At 34.0% G+C, this 19,287-nt stretch overlaps 2 protein-coding genes across 17 annotated transcripts in view; one reads left to right on the top strand and one right to left on the bottom strand.

Moving 5' to 3' along the window:
- LOC127065873 (calcium/calmodulin-dependent protein kinase type II alpha chain) overlaps positions 1 to 5,532 on the top strand; it is a 64,908-nt gene extending 59,376 nt beyond the window's left edge. For 7 of the 12 annotated variants that reach the window (XM_050998839.1, XM_050998838.1, XM_050998845.1 and 4 more), the window contains 5 exons: positions 368 to 430; positions 2,452 to 2,527; positions 2,609 to 2,703; positions 3,494 to 3,611; positions 3,756 to 5,532. In XM_050998839.1, the coding sequence (XP_050854796.1) occupies positions 368 to 430; positions 2,452 to 2,527; positions 2,609 to 2,703; positions 3,494 to 3,611; positions 3,756 to 3,888 (485 nt within the window). In that variant the 3' untranslated portion in view covers positions 3,889 to 5,532. The remainder of the gene's footprint in view (positions 1 to 367; positions 431 to 2,451; positions 2,528 to 2,608; positions 2,704 to 3,493; positions 3,612 to 3,755) is intronic. The other 5 variants (XM_050998840.1, XM_050998841.1, XM_050998850.1 and 2 more) reach the window with 1 other exon arrangement.
- A 3,229-nt stretch (positions 5,533 to 8,761) lies between these two features.
- Positions 8,762 to 19,252, bottom strand: LOC127065871 (DDB1- and CUL4-associated factor 6-like). Of its 5 annotated transcripts, none has more exons than XM_050998827.1 (16): positions 19,114 to 19,252; positions 18,428 to 18,534; positions 18,086 to 18,240; positions 17,176 to 17,293; positions 16,896 to 17,074; positions 16,691 to 16,826; positions 16,460 to 16,620; positions 16,206 to 16,377; positions 15,485 to 16,136; positions 15,295 to 15,404; positions 15,133 to 15,222; positions 15,004 to 15,061; positions 14,761 to 14,898; positions 13,934 to 14,195; positions 13,757 to 13,862; positions 8,762 to 13,006 (listed from the first exon to the last, which is right to left on the bottom strand). In XM_050998827.1, the coding sequence occupies exons 2-16, from the start codon at positions 18,516 to 18,518 to the stop codon at positions 12,948 to 12,950; spliced, it is 2,487 nt and encodes an 828-aa protein (XP_050854784.1). In that variant the 5' UTR covers positions 18,519 to 18,534; positions 19,114 to 19,252; the 3' UTR covers positions 8,762 to 12,947. The 5 variants fall into 5 exon arrangements, with proteins under 5 accessions (XP_050854784.1, XP_050854785.1, XP_050854787.1 ...); XM_050998828.1 differs by lacking the exon at positions 19,114 to 19,252 and adding an exon at positions 18,893 to 19,005; XM_050998830.1 differs by lacking the exon at positions 19,114 to 19,252 and having other exon boundaries at positions 15,160 to 15,222; positions 18,428 to 19,025.
- Between the last annotated feature and the right edge of the window lie 35 nt (positions 19,253 to 19,287).

Below are 19,287 nucleotides of genomic sequence, written 5' to 3'. Positions count from 1 at the left end.
GGAGGGGGAATGGAACGAAGAAACGAAAACGAAGAGGAACGAAACAGGATGGAGAGAAAGGAGACGGTTGATCCTCTAAACGATTATCGCTCTCGCGAGGATTAAGTTCGGCGATGTGTTAAGATAAAATATAGAATAGAAGTATCATGGAAAAATTATAGCTGCGTATAATACGTAGCTATTACGTACGTACGTGAGTAAGTACGCAACCACGTAGGAATCTAGATAAACGATAAGATTAGTTGTTTGCGTCGTCGCACAATTTAATCCTCTTCGGCGCCTACGCAACAGCTTTTTTTTTTTTATGCCTTAAGAATCTCCATGCCGGATTTAATTACGAACGAGGTGTATAATATATTGCTTGTAGACATAAGAATCGTGTGTCCTATCAAGACCTGCAGCCAGCTTTCGACGAACTCCCAGTGCTCAGGTAAAGTCTGTAATTCCGTCGTAAGTTCGTTCAGCCTACAAAAAAACATTCTCTCACGCAGGAATAAGGGAAAAAAAGAAAATATGATTGAGATTGAAAAATGGTGGGAACGTGCACGCCGTATCGTAGATATTATTTCTGTTTTGTTTCGATAAAAACATGCGATTGATTTTTCGATCTTATCTCTCGGTGTACGTTCTCTCCCTTTCTTTTTTTTTTTTTTTTTTACTTTCTCCGTTTTGTTGTTGTTGTTTCGAAAGCGTATTTATCTTGCAAATATGGAAGGCCAAACATGGTCGAGGTTATGGCAAACGAACTTACGGGACGCATAAGCGTTGTACATAGTATATTATAGAAGACATAGTTGTATTGACAAAAAATTACATTTATTGGAAATTTCTACTCGTAGAAGCGACAAAGTCGAAATTTTCACATCGATGACGATCGGTCAGAAGGAATAGATAATTTAGATCGACGATTATCGTCGTACTTATGCGCCGTTCGTGCGTACGCGATAACCTCCTCGCTGTGCACGTCGACTCATAATGCTGCATCAATGCCCGATCGGATCGTCGATATGTCGCTCATAATTTCGTATGTACATAAACGTACCGAGAACGGACGTTTTCTTACAAATAAAAGAGTATCGATCATCGTATAAAGACTTTCGACGTTCGAATTACGCCTACGGGTCGTTTGTTACAATCAAAAAAAAAAAAAAAATACCGAAAGAAAAAGAAAAACAAACAAACGTTCGTTCTCGGTAACGTTCATCAAAGTATTCATTAGAATTTTGGATAGACTGTTCTTACGACTACCTCGAGTCCGAGCAAAAACAGTTCGGGACCCAAGTTGTCGTAGACGAATAAAAAAAAAGGAATAAAAAAATTATGCGTGTGTGTGTGCAAAGAAAGAAAACAAGGAAAAGAAAATATTGAAACGATAAAGGTTGCTCGGAATCGGGCACAACAATCAGTTCTTATTCGAGAGAAAATGCTGGTACGTAGTATAGCGTAAAACAGTTACGTAATTTACAGCAGAACAGTAGTAGACGCAGTAGAGAGCTACAAATAGGCTGGTAGTGGTGGTCGTGGCAGTAAAGAAAAAAGATCCCTTCGTCGTTCGATTGTCGAAACAAGTCAGACGCCGCAATGTATGAACGTTTTCGAAATTTTGCGTACTTGTGATCACCCCACTTATCTCGCGTTGTATATATATATATATGTATATTTGTAAATATGTAAAAAAAAAAGAAAAAAGAAAGGAGAAAGAACCTAATAAGAAAATCCTGATCGTTTGACGAGGAATCAGATCAATTAGGAAACGAAAATATCTTTATTTTGTCAGATGTTGTATAAAATCCATAAAAAGGTCATTTCCTTTTCATGCATGCGAACGTATCCTTTAGACGATAACGAGTCGTAAAAAGCGCGGATTTCTTTCTAGAAGTAATGGCCAATAACTAATTATACTTACAGAGCAAATTTTTTTGAACATCCTGAAGAACGGGGTGAATGGGGGAAGGGGATGATTAGGAAACATGGGATAGCAGAAAAGAGAATGACACGAAACTTTGTACTCGCACGAAAAAGTTTTTGTCGATCGTTCAACGTTCCGTTCGTACATTTGTACAAATACACAGAACATAACTGCATCACGGTAAAATGTTCATTTCAGCTTGGCGTTTTTATTCGGAACAAAAGGAATCTGTCGTTCGAGGTTGAAGCAAAAAAAGAAAAAAAGAAATTGAATAAATAAGTGAATAAATGAGTAGAAGAAAAAATAAAAATGTGATCGAGGAATCAGAACCACGACGATTATTAATATAAAGCAGAAAAGAGTTAGTTGCAAACGTAGAAAGGCGCACAAGCCACAGACGTAGGATGTAGACGTTGATAAAGATTCTTGCATGTTAACTGTTGTAACGTAAAAATGTGTCGGTAATAATTTGCCCAGATCGGGATTCCCATTTATCAAATCGTGTTCTCAATCTCATATATGTTATTCGTTAACGATTCCAGCACGTCGTCAAGAGATCATCAAAATGACGGAGCAATTGATCGAGAGTATCAGTACCGGTGACTTCGAGGGTTACACGTGAGTAACTCGATTCGAACTTGGTTATAAAGTTTTAAAAGAATACCATCGACGAATTAAAATTCACTTTCGATGTTTCAGGAAAATCTGTGATCCACACTTGACCGCATTTGAGCCAGAGGCTCTAGGTAATTTAGTCGAGGGAATGGATTTCCACAAATTTTACTTTGATAATGGTAATTACGACTGATTTGCGTATCGCTTCCATTCGCCACAGCCTCCCAAACCATACTCCGATTTTCCTGTCGGTTCGTTGCCGACGTGTTACCGGCTGCGAGAGCACCTATTATTCTAATTACGTTGGAACTTTACTTTCCATTCCCGAGAAGGGGTAGGGGGACCTTTCGTTTTTGCCTTTATAGTGCACGTTTTACGCAGCCAGAGCACGATCGGAGGATGTACGCTCGTTTCAGCCGCGAGAAAAAATGCAAATTCGATGTAAATTTTTTTTGTTTTTTTTTTTCTCTTTTTTCTTCTTTTTTTTTACACTTGGGACCACCGTCGCAAAGTCGATGCCACGTATGCATGTATGTATGTACCTCTATGTATATCTATCTGAAAATCCAACGTTCATTACGTACCCTCAACGCGGCTTGTTATTGCACTTTATCTTCTTTAATTATGCATGACGAATACGCTTATCTCGGTACATACCTATATATTTTTTCATTACGATCAATTTCGTAAGTGAATTGAAATATAACAAGTAGAATATTCCTGTTAAACATATCGACCGAACTCGACGTATTCGTACTGCTTAGATCTGCAAAACTTCGTCTTTGAAAAAAAAAAAAAAAGAAAGAGAGAAGCTTGCACGTCGGATATATATCTTTTTCTCTTCTTATCTCTCCTACTAATACCTTTCCCTTTGTTAGTTTTTATGTTGGAAAATGCGTTGATTATAAACCCTTGATTTCGATCGATCGCATGCGAATAACCAAAAATTCATTTTTAACAACAACGAAGCGGTCCTCGGGAAGAACTGCAAGGCCGTCAACACGACGATCCTGAATCCACACGTGCACTTGCTCGGTGAGGATGCTGCGTGTATCGCTTACGTCAGGCTCACACAGTATATGGACAAGTAAGTGATTACCAATTCGAACGTTTAAACCCTGTCTTAGATAATACGACGATATCTGTCGATATTATATTTGCACGCAATTCCTACAACAGATACGTTGAACAATCACTTTTATTAATGATACGTATGAATGATTGGTCCTAGGCAAGGGGTAGCACACACTCACCAAAGCGAAGAGAGCCGCGTCTGGCACAAGAGGGATAACAAGTGGCAGAACGTGCATTTTCATCGGAGCGCGGTGACGGGGCCAACGTCGTTCTCCTTCAGTCACAAATAAACCGTCTGAATATTATATTAGCATCAAGCCGGGATGCTGTTGTTCGTCGCTCCGCAACATACCAACAACGCAACGTTGCATCATCCGGATTAGAAAGAAGCACGAGAGAAGAAAAGAGACATATATATATATGTATATGCACAAACTATATACATATATATAAATATATTTAAGAAGATAGAGGGATAGAAAGAGAGAGAATGGAAGGGAGGTGGAGAGAGAGAGAGAGAGAGAGAGAAAGGGGAGGGAGGTGGAGAGAGAGAGAGAGAGAGAGAGAGAATATCGAGCGAACGCAAAGAGCGTTCATGAGCGGCCAGAGACACGGACATAGCGCGATGATGGAATGGTTTCAAAAAGAAAAAAAAAGAGAGGAAATGCAGAGAGAAAGAAATCAGCAGGATATAATTCGCGAGAAGTTAATTAGTACTAAGCGCGACAAAAAAAAAATGAGTAAATAAAAACAAACATATAAGGAAATGTCTAATTTATTGTAAGGAATTCCGCGTGCATTGCGTCACGTGCCTCAGTCTCAAGAAAACGAACGGAAGAAGACATATAGTAGTCGCCGAAGGTCTCGTCGGATAATAACGGAAGCATCCGATAATCTTATATAGGGAAAATTCCTCATCGTATGTTAAAGAATAACAACAAGATCCCTACATATCTATTGTCTTCCTTCGCACTTTCCTCCTAACGAATTTTCTTCACCTCGAAATGGACGGACAAGGAAGTTGGTTCGATTTTATCGTTGAAAAAATTCCAGAGTCTAGCAAAGAGGTGATTTCTTTGGAATGTCAGCTATAAGTCAGACATTCCTCGATGCAATCAATGAGAATCTAATAATGTAATCTGGAAATATAATATAAGGAATAAAAAAAAAAAAAAAGAAAAGAAAAGAAAAGAGAGGAAAAAATGAATTAAAAAAAAGAAAAAAGAAACGGACATGACGGAGTCGATGTTGCGTGCGAAATAAGTTATATTAAAAAAAAAGAAGAAGAAGAAGAAAGAAAGAAAAAGAAAAAAAAACAGAAGGAAAGAAAGGACAGACGAAGCAGAGACCTTTTGCGGCCGCGGAATTCGCCGCCGTCTACGGCAAACCCTTTTGTTTAGCCATTGTTAGCCATTGTACAGAGCATTTCTTCCATGTCCAAGCTTTTACTTCTTCTTTTCCTTCGTCTCTTATAGAACGAACGCGTGCCTCCGTATTCCGACGCCTTGCAGATCGATCTTTCAAAAAATATGCTGTCTATCTTCGCCGAACGCCGAAACGATCGTTCTTACAAACCATTTTCGAAATATCACGGTGATACGAGTTCTTCTTCGTGAAGATCAAATTACAGTCCGATTACATTCGATAAATCTGATACGAAAACGCGAATCGTCTTCCTTAGAATCACTCGTTGAAAGCGTTGAAAATGCGAAGATATAAATTATTTTTTAAAAGGAAATTCATCTGCATCGCTTACGCAACTCGTATTCTCTCGAGGGGCACGCGTACAATCAAATATAAAAGTTTCAATCTTATCGACGCGAGAAAGCATTTGGCGATTGACGTTAAGTGAAACAGAAAAAAAAAGAAAAAAAAACAAGAAGAAGAAGAAACAAAGAAAAAAAAAAACGAGAAAACTTGATAACTTTGCCAAATTCATATATCTCATCTAGACTTCTCGTCATTTGATTATTTTCATTTGTCGATTGCTTTCTCGATTCGCGAATGCACGCAGATGAAATGAAATGAAACGAAACGAAACGAAACGAAACGAAATGAAATGAAATGAAACGAAATGGACCGAAACGAATGACGAAACGAAATGAAATGAAATGAAAGAGGAAAGGAAAAAAACAAAAGATAAGACGAAGGAAGGCAAATATATATTTGCATTCTTATCGGAGTTAAGTAATCACGAAGAGATATCAGATAAATAGAAAGAAAAGAAAAGAACATGTAATTATGATCGATTCACGCTCACTGTCGTGTGTCTCTCTCTTCGCATATTATTAGTGTTAAATATATGGGCAATGGGCATATTCGAAACGGACTTAAAGTCTGACGAAACGGACAAAAGTCGCAGCGCGACGAGCGAGTTTAATCGAAGAGGAAAAAAAAAAAGAAGAAACAAAAAGAGAAAAAAGAAGAAAAAACAACAAATAAGAAGGAGAGGAAATGAAACGAAGTTAAATCGATTGCGATTAAAGAAGAAAAAAAAAACCTTTTTGTCCAATTAAATCATTAATATGATGAATCTTTCTACACATTCGTACATCCTCTTAAAAACACGTATATAATATATACATATGTGTGCATATATAGGAAGAAAGTAAATCAATATATGTGTGCACATATATTGTATACTATATATTATATATATATATATTATATTCAACTTATGCGTATAGCAGAGAATTTCCATCTACGAAAACTAGGAGGAACATTTTTTTGTCATCTTGTTATACACACATACACGCGCGCGCACGTACATAATTATGCGGATTTTCGATGTGCGCAAAGAATATACATATATGTACGTGTGTATGTATGCATGTATATATGCAGAGTGTTTCGGTACGAACTAGCGGATGATTGGAGTCAACGTTTTAAGACTTAAAAAGAAAGAAAAAAGGGGGGAAAAAAGGATTTAAAAAAAAGAGAGAAAAAGAAAGAAAAAAATGGTTGGTTACAGTAAACTAGCATCGACTATTAACTAAAGTTCCAATTTTTGTGAAACTTATTATAAATTCGTGTTACGAAAAGATGCGAACTACTTTTTGCCCTCTCTCTCGTTATTCCGTAATTACACGCAGAAGAATGAGAAGCCATTTTTATATAATACGTATTCGTTCTACGAGATTGCCTCCGATCATCGGTTCGAGTTTATAACGATGAATAAATATATGTTGTAAGAGACATACATATATGAATGCATGCGCGCGTGTATTCGAATGTGAGCGTGTACGTACGCAGCGTGTCATTGAAAGCGCGTGAAAAGAGACACGGAGCATATCTCGCCGATTAAGATAATCGTTATGGCATCATTATCTTCTTTTCGTTACTCGCTTTCTTTTTCTATTTTCTCTTTTTCTTGATGGTTGGCTGGGGAGGTGGGAATTTTTTCTTTTTTCTCTTTTTCTTTCCTACATGCAAGTAACTCTTTCCGATTAACTTACTTCATCGATTTCAAAAAATATGAAAAGAATAAGATAGCAAGTCGAAAGATAGCGTTACTAGATTTCATTTGACAAGCTAATCTCATAGGGACTCGATTTATGTCTGCTTCGAAGAAGATCTGATCTATTGGAAAGGATTACGTGCGTATGCGCACGCGCTCAGGCGCGCATTCACGTACGGTGGCACGCGCGCGCACGTACCTATGCGTATGTACCTGTATTGATACAGATGCAGATACGATTTAATATATTACAGATACTATATATAAATATATATATATATATACATATACATATTTATATATACATATATATATATATAAATATAAGTATAAATATAAATATAAACACTAAATTAAATTAATTAAATTAAATTAAATTAAATTAAATTATAATTATAATTATAAGGGATAGTTATTTCTACTATTCTAATTCGTCGCTTCTACGTGTGATTGTTGTATAAAACGATTTATTGTTTTATTATTATTATTATTATTATTATTATTGTTATTATACGATTATCATTAACGTTAACGACTATTGCAATTACTATTTATCACTACCGCAAAAGAAAAAAAAGATGAAGTTAAAAATGAAGAACCACTAACTAATATTAAAACTAATCGAATTATAGTAATTCCAAAAAAAGAAAAGAAAAATGCGTACAGATATAACAGAGCTAAGATGACGATTTCTCGTTTTCTTTTTTTTTTTACCTTCTTTTTTGTCCAACTAGAATACGAGCAGGTTTAAATTAATAACGTTATAAACGATGTCTTTATTGAAACACGTATACACAAATGCACACACACGCGCACACATACACACACACACACACAGACATTTATAAAATTACAAATCCTTAAAGCGAACGTATTAGACGAACTCTAAGCTTAATATATCCGTTTTAGATAATTATATTTCATTCGAAATAAAACTTCGATGCACACGCACGGGCTCTCTAGCGCATGTGCCACCGCCGTCTCGTTTGTTACATACATATATTTTTACCTATTGTTTTGTTATTTTTTTATTTTTTTTCTTGGTGTTGTGTTTATTTTCCGTTTTCTTTTTTCTTATTTCTCTTGTTAAAAAGGAAAAGTCTCTTTGAAAATATCGCATAAGTTAAACGCATCCGCTTTCCGGAAGGGTCATGGACTGACTTTTGCAGAGATATTTCGTTAATTGCACAAGGACGACGATGACGACGAGGACGACAACAACGACGACGACGACGACGACAACGACGACGAGTTGAAATTAGAAAAATGAAAGCTGCGTGAATCTTTTGTTCGAATTCTATCGTATATACGATCAAAATATTTACGAAGGAAAGTAAGAATAATTAGAGAAACAGAGAGAGAGAGAGAGAGAGAGAGAGAGAGAGAAAGAGAGAGAGAGAGAGAGAGAGAATATTTAGCTCTTTTAGATTCGAAGATTTCTCGACACTTGTCAGACTTCTTCGTATCATCCTAAACGTTTCGATGACTTTTTCAATAATTATCCTTAACCTTAGAAAGTATGAAAAAAAGAAAAAAGCAAAAAAAAAAAACAAAATAAATAAATAAAATAAAACAAAATAAAATAAAATAAAATAAAATAAAAAGGAATGATTTCGTCGAAGTTACAGGCTCTTAGCAGATCGTACACATTCCGTATTAGAATCTTTTCTTTTTTTTTCTTTTCTAGTATTTTCTTTTCCTTTTCCTTTTTGTTTTTTGAATATATATATATATATATATATATATATATATATATATATATATGTGTATGTATAAATATTAATTTTCGTTTACTTTCTTCCAATCTATCATCGTCGCAAAACGTCGAGACTCGTATTTACACTTGTCCCTCGCAGAATCAACGCGATTGGCCGATGATACTTTCGCGAACGAACGTGTGTGTGATTGATCGAAAGAAGTTTGTTTCTTGTTTATGTTTTCTTTCCTTTCCCTTTTGTTTTGTTTTGTTTTCTTTCCTTCTATCGTTTCCTTATAAACGAACGAAGAATATCTATAATACCTACGTTCTTATCGTACGACTTCTTAAACGATCTTATCCACGTCTCGTTGAAATTCTCTTAATGGCGCGCTTCCTCGATGTTCTATCTTCGTAACGTTCCTACGGTGCCTATTATCTAATTCGCCTAGCGAATATGAAAACGATATAATAAAAAAAAAAAAAAATAAAATAAAGAAAAGAAAAAAAAAGAAACTAAGAAGAACAATCCCTTATTCTGTATCGGTGTTTCTCGTCATGCTCTCATGTCGGTACGAAAAATGCATATATATGTGTGTATGTGTGCATGTGTATATGTGTGTCCTGTGTGTGTGTATGTGTGTATGTGTGCATATGCGTAAGCTACCGATATTAGATCTGGATAGCCCAAAAAAAAATCGTTACGATCAATGGATCGATGATAAGTATGTTTTTGGTGTAAGTGTATTGCGTTTCATTACGAGTGTGTGCGTGTTATTCCAAGTAGCATATACATACGTATATTTATAGTATATATATATGTATGTGTGTGTATGTATATATATATATATATATATATATATATATATATATAAAACGAAATTAACTATACGAAATGAAAACGACTTGGTGAGCGAAAGAAGAAAAGCTTTGTTCTCGCACACGGAACTTTCATTGTTACACTATGTAATTATACTTTTATGAAATGTTTTAGCGTTTATTTTCATTAAAACTTTTCTTTCTACGATGAGTAGAAATAAACTTAATATTTTCAACTCGACTCGCATTTGAAAACAGTTTTGCTTTTGTACATGCATTTACAATTGGCTGGCCAATTAGATTAATTTTTGCTCGCTAAGGAGTTTCGAAAGTGAATTTTCGAAAGAAAAACGAATGAGAAAAAGGGATAGAGTCTATAAAAAATGGTAGAAAAACTCTTGACTCGAGTAACTTATTAATTCAATAGAATATAAATATGTAAGTATATTAGACTTTGATTAAGAAAGAAAAAAAATTCTCGAGGCTTGAATCGACTCTTTCTCTTTACGTAAACCGCATTAATGAAAAATAATATATGGCTCGTGATAAAAGCCGAGCTGTGCTCCGATTAACGTCTTTATAGATTCTAATAATCATTAAGATTGATTATCGTAATAGAATGATTATTATTATTATTATTATTACTATTGTTATTGTTATATTATTATTATTATTATTATTACCGTCGACATCGTTACAATCGTCACGATTATTATTGCGATCATTACGTATCGCTATTGATGGAAAATAATAATTTGTGAGTAACGGCCATTTTTCGAAAGAAAAAGAAAGGGAAAGTAAGTATGTGTGTGTGTGTGTGTGTGTGTGTATTTATGTACGTGGTCTTACGCGTACGAGAAAAAAAGATTTATTAGAAAATTTTAAAGTAAAAATTGTTTTTCGTTCAAATTCTAATACGTAGATAGTCTCATTCGGCTCGAGAAAAGTGTACGAGAAAGGAAGAAGAAGAAAGAAGTAACATGCGTACGTGTGAGTGTCTCTGTGTACGTGTGTATGAGAGAAAGAGAGAGAGAGAGAGAAATAACACGTTCGATGAAAAATCTTCGTCTTCGAACGATCGAAAGAACCGAGGCACCGTATATGTATAATCTCGAGGAAACGCCAATACTAAAAGTTAATTATTAAATCTTCTCTCATCGGTATATTTAATATAATCTATTTATTATTACAGATATTATGGATTTACGGTAAGCGGATAAGCGATTGATTACAAAAATTTTTGTCCCCCATGTTAAGAGAAATAAAAAGGAAAGAAATACATCTCCGTGAAATACTGCCGACATTTTGTATTGCGCGCCAACCCCCTGGCTGGCTTTAGCTTATAATCGATAAATCGAAACTCTCTCATTTCGATTGTCGCGTTACTATCGTGAAAATCGACCAAATATTACGGCGCTTTTGAAAAGCAGAAGAATCGTACGTGAAGTAACAACGGAAAGGTAAATTGTTTTAAACTTTTATTGCAAAAAAAAAAAGAAAAAAGAAAAAAAGAAAAGGAACAAACCGTTTACACATTATACGTTATATAAGATTTTTCATAATTTTTCTTTCTTCGTTGTGCCGCATGCATTACAAAATTTCAATCGCGAACGATGCTCTTTCTTTCTATTCTTGTACCATTTTCAATATAATATTTCTTTTATAAAATCAATTTAATTTACGGAACATACATTGGATCCGTAATTATATAATGCTCGTTATTTAATACACGGCTAAACAAACTACCTTTACGTGGTGTTATCGTTAAAAGGTGGAAGCGCAATTGGATTGCTACCATAATTTTTAAGGCTTACTTGCCGCGAACATGAACCCATTTCTTTTCTTTTTATTTATTTCTTTTCTCTCTCTTTTTTTTTGTGTTTGCAAAAGAAGCCGAGACGCGTGGGCTTTTTTGCCATTTTAAGGCACGCCTGATTGTTCGTTTTGTCCCATTGGACTAGATGGACAATCACGGTTACATTGCATTTCTCTTATTTCTAATTGTAATTTTCAACAATATTATCGAGCTTCCTTTTTCTTTATATAAATGTTAAACAGAGAAAATCCTTTCGAAAATTTTGCCATCCTACTTGTGTATCTTTTTAACAACCAGAAAAAGCATGTGTATATATATATATATATACACATATATAATATATTTAAATATATACCTATATATTTATATATCGATTTTCTTATTGCACGGTTATTGTATGTACCTACGTTACGTTTAAGTTAGAACATTCTTCTTTCTAGTCCAGACCTGGCCACGGATAAAAACTTTATCTAAATCTTATAACTTAGCTTACCGATCTTCGATTTCATTTACATTTCGAAATAGTTTATTACACGATGAATAATTACGTATGATCGAACTTCGTTCTCCGAAACATGAGGTGGATGATAGGTTGAGCGATATAGAAAAAGAAGAAGATAGAAAAAAATATTACGAATAAAATCCTTGTCTTGCTCGATTGAACGGAGTGGATGGTGGCGGGATCGGATGATAAGATTCCAAAATAAACTTCCGTGCCCAGATCCGCTCTAGTTTATCGTTGTATCTCCTCGTACAACGTATGTTTACCTACATTTATGTTATTCGTCAAGCATATACAAAGAATTTTGTTTATTACGTTCCAACACAGCAGATCAACGTCTTTTAGTCATCGTAAATGCTATTCTTGCTTCAATAAGGCTAAAAGGCAAAAGAAAACACAATTATACGGTACTAATAACACCCGATATTAACAACCGAATTAATGACGTACGACGAAATGGTAAATAGAGCGTTATTATAAATACAATAAACGTATCGTCGACGAAGAATCCTTCAACACATTCGCTATCAAAGTACTACGTTAAGAATTTAACTTTGCAACTAATCCTTCCGTTAATTATCTTCGCTATTTATTGAACAATGAGTACGTAGGAACAATAAGTCTCATGCATCAGATAAAAACATTCTTAACGTTAATAGCGAATATGTTAAATGTACTAAATAAATGAATAAATTTTAGTTCAGGCACAAACTCTACCTCAAATAATTCTTAATTCGTATTAATGAGTATTACAGGTATTATATACTAAGAATTTTATCATATAAATGTAACGTGTTACCAGAAAGAAATAGATCTGAAATATTTCTGCCATATTACTTCCTTTCTTTTTTCTTAATCTCGTTGGATTTTTATTCGGAAACTTTACGAAAAGTTCGAAATTTAACATCACTATCGAATTCTTCACGTATTTTTCTTCGGTTTTCTTCTGAATTTGATATTCTAAAAGGCCGAAAAATATAAATGTTCTATATACATAGATACCACCGTTACCTTAGGCTTCAATTTATAATTTTAACTTGTGAGATCGTTGAAAACGTATTATCCGCCTCGCAATTCGTCATTCTCGTCTCCGCTCCTCCTTCGGCTGCGACCGCGACCTACAAAATAATCGCAATTCTATTGAGAGACTCGAATGCTTCTTGCATTCATTCTAATTTCATAGTTCTCCGTCCAAAAACTTTTCACGTAATCGTGTTAAACAATTTTTCTCTTAATATATGCTTCTTGTCCAGATTAAATCAGACTTCTTCAAACACGACTATCATTTATTAATTTTAAACAGGGGCTTGATTTTGTTCACTCTCTATAATCAAAATTATATTAGGTGTCCTTGCGTCCAATTGTTACTATAATTGCTTCCAAAATGCACATTCTCTAATTATCATATTGAATACAGTTCGTCTGTATTATATCATAATCTTTATTTTCTTTTACTACAGCTTTAAAAATGCTATATCATCAGCCAATTACATCTTATAATACATCGACATAGTTGGTATTTTAGAAAAGTTTGAATTTTCAATTTTTCATCATTTTTTCGCCAATCTGATATGTAACATTCATATATATGTGTGTATACATATATATTTATATTTATATAATTTTCTTTATTTACGTGTAGAATATGCATTAAATTTATTCCTGTACGATGAGAAAAAAGGTTCAAAAGTCAACAAAAAGCGCCTATGCTACAAGCATTGGTTTCAAAATAATAGGAGTGCATTGATGCGTCAATACAACGGACCAAAAAGATAATAAAACATACGAATGAAAAATATTTGTAACTTATGAGATACAATGGCCTAATTAAAAAAGCCCTTCAGTATACTGTCATAAATTTTCACTACCTCTGCGTATCTGATTCAAGCATGCCAACATTCTGATCATAAAAACGGCAGGTACTGTAATCGTATCTTTGGTTTCTTCCAGCATAACAGCATTTCTCTTCTTCAACTGAAAATTGTAACAACGAAATTAATATATTATTACGAGTAGTAGAATTACGAAACCGAATAGTGACTTACGTCTTCCGCAAATTTCTCGTTAAAACTCGACTCTTCGTTGATGGGTGCCCACAATTTAACATCATAATCAATTCCTGATGTAGCCAACATTGGTAGGTAAGGATGTGGTTGGAGACAATTAACAACATGTTGATCGGCTTCGAGCAACATACATAATTTTGCAGTGTCTCTTTCCCACACAAATACGTGTCCACAATCACTACCTGACATGACGAAGTCGTTGCCCCAGAAATTGGCTTCTTTGATCATGGTCCTAAAGAAACTAGAGTCAAACCAGGGAAGGACAACTGATCAGAAATTTTAATGGGCCTATGAGACATAGCCCAGTCCGCTCGGAGGCTTTTTCGGAACATGATACGTCAATAATTTGGCTTCCGATTAAATCTTAGAAAATAATCAATATATAATGTAATACACACGAATGTAGGAGGAGGGGATACGGTTATCGATATGACAACATCCAAATTCGCCGAAGAGATTTGGTTTTAATGAAGATCTTTATAATGATTGTTACTATTATTAAATAATTTATGATCACGAAATTTATCTATTATCTAATTTCTCATTAATCACTTTTGCAAATCTTTGACAAAGATGTTAAGTTTACGATCACAAGATATACGTATATATTTAACACTTTGCATCTCTCCTATATATATATTTTTTTTTTATTTGTTTGTTATTATTATAATTATTGATATTATCGATGCAGTTTGAATTTCAATTTTATTCAACGAACGACACGTTTCAATATACCTGCTTGACATCATTTATACGTGCATGTCCCAAATTCTCATTAATATTTAACAATGAGATATAATTCATACCTGGCATTTCGATGTCCCATATATTTTTGTTTAACACAAAGTTCTGTCAAGTACGTCTCATCGAATGATTCTTGGCCTTGCGACGTACGAGCATTTGCAATAGCTTCGTCCATTTCAGCTTCAACTGGATGGACCAATCTAACGAAAATATTTTCATATATCATCATGTGTGCATCCATATCTTGATGTTTGTTACAATCACCAAGGATGATAATATTCATTGACACTTTGCTTTTTGCTCACCTATGATGAGATGGTATATCTTCGTCATCACTATCAATATAAGCACTGTCATCACTCTCTATAGAGAAAAGAGATAACAGATATTAAACTTTCTGAACTATAATGCGATGCAATATCGCACGTACTTACTTTCTTGAACGCTTCTATATAACATACGTTTTTTATAACTATTACTTGGACCTGGATCAAGACGTTCAGTACTTTGACTTCCAGATGGTCCTAAGAAATAATAACAAAAAGTGTTTAAATTGTTAGATCGAATAGAAATAGAAAGAATTTTGGAAAATGTACCTGCGTGATAGCTATCCCGAATAACTTCATCCGCAACACCCAAGGATATAGTAGCCCTAGTCGAACTTTTATCGGAATACGTTAGACTAACAGCTGGTTCACTTCCATGCCTGTACGTGGTATTTGATATTAGATAGCATATACCATTTTCTAAATACTTTTTATTACGGGTAAAAGATTGTTAAATTACCTTTCTAAAAATCCGTCTCTCATTGTCGTTAATCTATCCTGTAGATTTTCCATCATATTTTCTTCTCTTTTAGAAGCCATATCCGTATGACAACTCGTCTCAGCGTTGCTACTTTCTCCCTCGGTATCACATTCTCCATCGCTACTTCTAGTTTCCGCAGAATTAGTAGACGTATTATTTGATTCTAACAAATTAGTTTGACTTTCCGTCACTTGGACATCATCCAAATCATTGTTTATTGGTTCTTCTGTATTAAAATTATTTGTTGAAACGGATGAACTTTGAATTGCCAAATCACAAGAAACTTGAGCATCGTTTGATGGTACAGAGTTATTTCTGACTACGTTTCTTATTTCATCATTATTTGGATTTTCAGATTGATCAAGGGACGATGTATTTTCTTGTACTTGTACATCATTGTCCGTTTCTGTTTCTATTTGTTGCTGTTCACGATTCGCATCTGCATTTGACGCCGTGCTATTATCGTTACTACGCTGATTACTTTCTTGTTGATCTATAACACCTTCCAAACTGTCTTCTCCGCCTCCACTTAAGGCCGCACGAGTAGCTGGATCGTTTAACATTCTGCTAAGGACATCCGTCATTCTCTGCATCAATGAAGTATGTAAAACTGGCCTAGCTTGAGCAATTTCTATAAGATATAAGATGTCAATAAGATGTTACTTATTCCTTGTCAAATAATAAGATCATGATGATTTACCTGTTCCACTACGTCGACCTCCTTCTCGTTCGGGACGTGCATCGGGTCCTGTATCCGACCAATCTCCTCTTAATCTCAACCGGCGTACAGGTTGAGGAGATCTCAATGGATGTTTTTTACCTTTACCCTTGCCCATTTGTATATCTTTTCTTAAATGTACATTACCTTGGTCCTGAAAACAAAATAATAATGCAAAAATTTTATCTCGCAATTTCATTTAGCGTTGACAAAACTTCGATAGACTATATAAATACCTTCATGCTAAATAAATATAAGTGATCACTACTATAACTGACAAGAACGTCTTGTCCGTCTGGACTGTAACTTAAGGATGTTATCCTGTAAGAATTTCCATCGAATTCCGGCACTGTAAAACTGCATAGCGGTCTTACCGATCCACTGTTATCTGTCCAACCTATAATACGCAACACGTGTATTCAGTAATATATTTATACAAAAAATTATGTTTAATATGTTGAGATTACCTGTAGCCTGCGTTCCAAGTATTCTTCTGTCGAACGTTCTAACGGTACTATCCGAACAACCAATTGCAATTTGATGAGGCATTACAGGATTAACAGATAAAGCAGTTACAGCTCTTTGGCATGAAATTAATACATCCTATAAAATCAAGGCATATTTCATTCCTTGTAGATCTTATTTATAGCTTAGTCTAATATATTGTTTTACCTCTCTGCATCTCGCGATATTACATTTTTCCTTTACTCTGAGATCAAACCATCTCACAGTTCCATCTTCCCCGCAACTTAAGAAACTATGAGGTTCACCCGGTATCGTGGCTACTTCATACGTAGTACCGCTATGACACGTAAACTGATTATGAAACGTTTCTGTTCTTCTCATTAAATCTGTCAAACGATAGAGCATTATTTCAGATATTAAATTTTACTTAACGTATATAAATTGCTTGACATAAATTATTTTAATAGTTTTACAAATAAATATTTACCCGTATACAAAATAATGCCATCGCCGCTACACGAAACTATACGGTGGTCGCCGCTATTTGGCAAAAATTTGGCACTGAATATATTAGCTCTGTGACTTGTTTTATGATCGGTTAAAACCTGCAATCAGCATTATATACTTTCAATTAGATATCACACGATCATTCATACCTTACAATAAGATACATGAATGTCCTAAGAAATTAGAATCTTAGTAATAATATTAGCCTTATAAGTTGGTAATTACATATACAATTCTAGATTGATGACAATGCAAGACTAAAATAGCATTGATTAAAGTACATTGAAAAGTTTCCATTCAGTTGGCAAGCCTATCGCATTTTTGACTATGTCAATGTTGGACCTTGACTTAAATTAATTATCAAAAGTATTTCCTTTAAGAAGAAAAATAATATAGAAATGGTATTTTTATCTTTTGTATACTATAATCACTGAATAATATCAAAATCGTCACAATAGATAGTATCTAGATAAGTGGATTAAATCCCACAAAAAAAGAAAATATACAGATATAAATAAAACTCTTATATATCATTTTATAAAATATATTGATTAAGTTTAATTTCATTAAAGAAACTAGAGAATTGTATATTATATATAAATATGACATTCTTACTGTTCTAACATTTTCAAGGGTAAAGTTAAAAATAATCTTGGCACTGTGTGATTAACAAGGTCTAGAAATATATGGGGAAACAAAAGGAATTTACAAAATTTCAATGCATCATATTAAACTGCTTCCTTAATCCACTTATATATATCGGCTTCAAATAGATACATAGAAATAGCGATAGACCAGTCAAGAAAAGTAGGCCACATTTAAATGAGTCAAAACTTAAAAAAAAAAAGAAGTATATTCAAATATGAAATTATGATATCACAGAGACATACCTGATAATTATAAATATTGGTAAGAACAAGATGTTGATCGTCGCTACCAGACAATATTAAATCACCTGTATTATTCCAGCATATGGAATTTACACAACCATTATGAACTTTTAATCTTTTCAATAATGACATGCGTTGTATAAGTTGCAAACTAGCTGTAATACAAAATATGATTAACATCTTAGAGAAATAAAACGATGAAAAAATATTGATTAGTATATTGGAACAAAAAAAAAAAATTTGTACATATTAGCATCTATTTGCATGAAATTCTACTCAATCTTGTCACAGGATATCTTAAAAATATTTTCTCATTAAACGAAAGATATTTAATCAAATTACCTTTGCTGCTAGAGTATAACTTATGTCTGGAATACTCATCATATGGCTGATTGTAAATGTCATGAAAAATACTCGATCGTAACTTCCTCATTATTTATCTCCGATTACTGCACCAATAATGGGGAAAAAAAAAAAACAGAATGAAATATAAAGTAATATATTAAATGTTCCTTGTCTCGTTCACCGCATCGACTACTAAAACGTATTATGCGTTATAAATGAAACGTCTGTAATTGTGCTGAATCAGAAGGCGAATAACATGGTCCAACGTAGAAGAGGTCCACGAGGTTTGTATCGACACGACATGGTACTTATACTATAAATAAATCCTGAAGCTTTGAAATTTCGCACAGTCAGACGTAGTATGTACAATATACACGATTTACTAGGAGCAGCTGAGAGCGTGCATCTATACGATACACGTATAATCACTATCGAAACTAGTCAATTAAGATCAAGACTAACCATCAAAAGATCAGTCAAGATTTTCTCTTCGTAACACTTTTGACGTTTTCCTTGAGAGAATGTATAGAACAGTGATAAAGTTATGCAGATGACTTTATGATGGCGCCAATTTTTAAATCGTAGAAAACATTTTCGATTGGAAAAAAAAACCGATGAAGATATTAAATCTTTCATTGTTATAAAATTATATCGTTCAAAAGAATTACTTATAAATTTCTTACGTTTTTACAGTTTTCTAGATTTATTTAACCAAGAATTATTCGTAAGTGACATTAAGACTAGAACGAGGACCCTCTCTTGATCTTGTATCTCCTTGTTTTCTACGAAGTATGTGATGTTACTTTTCGTAAACAATATCTATCTAGATTTTTTATAACTATTTCATTTTACAACAA

The sequence above is a fragment of the Vespula vulgaris genome, chromosome 8, assembly GCF_905475345.1.
Source record: "Vespula vulgaris chromosome 8, iyVesVulg1.1, whole genome shotgun sequence".
Lineage (NCBI taxonomy): Eukaryota > Metazoa > Arthropoda > Insecta > Hymenoptera > Vespidae > Vespula > Vespula vulgaris.
Note: the sequence above shows the minus strand (reverse complement) of the source record. Positions and strands in the feature narration are given on the sequence as shown.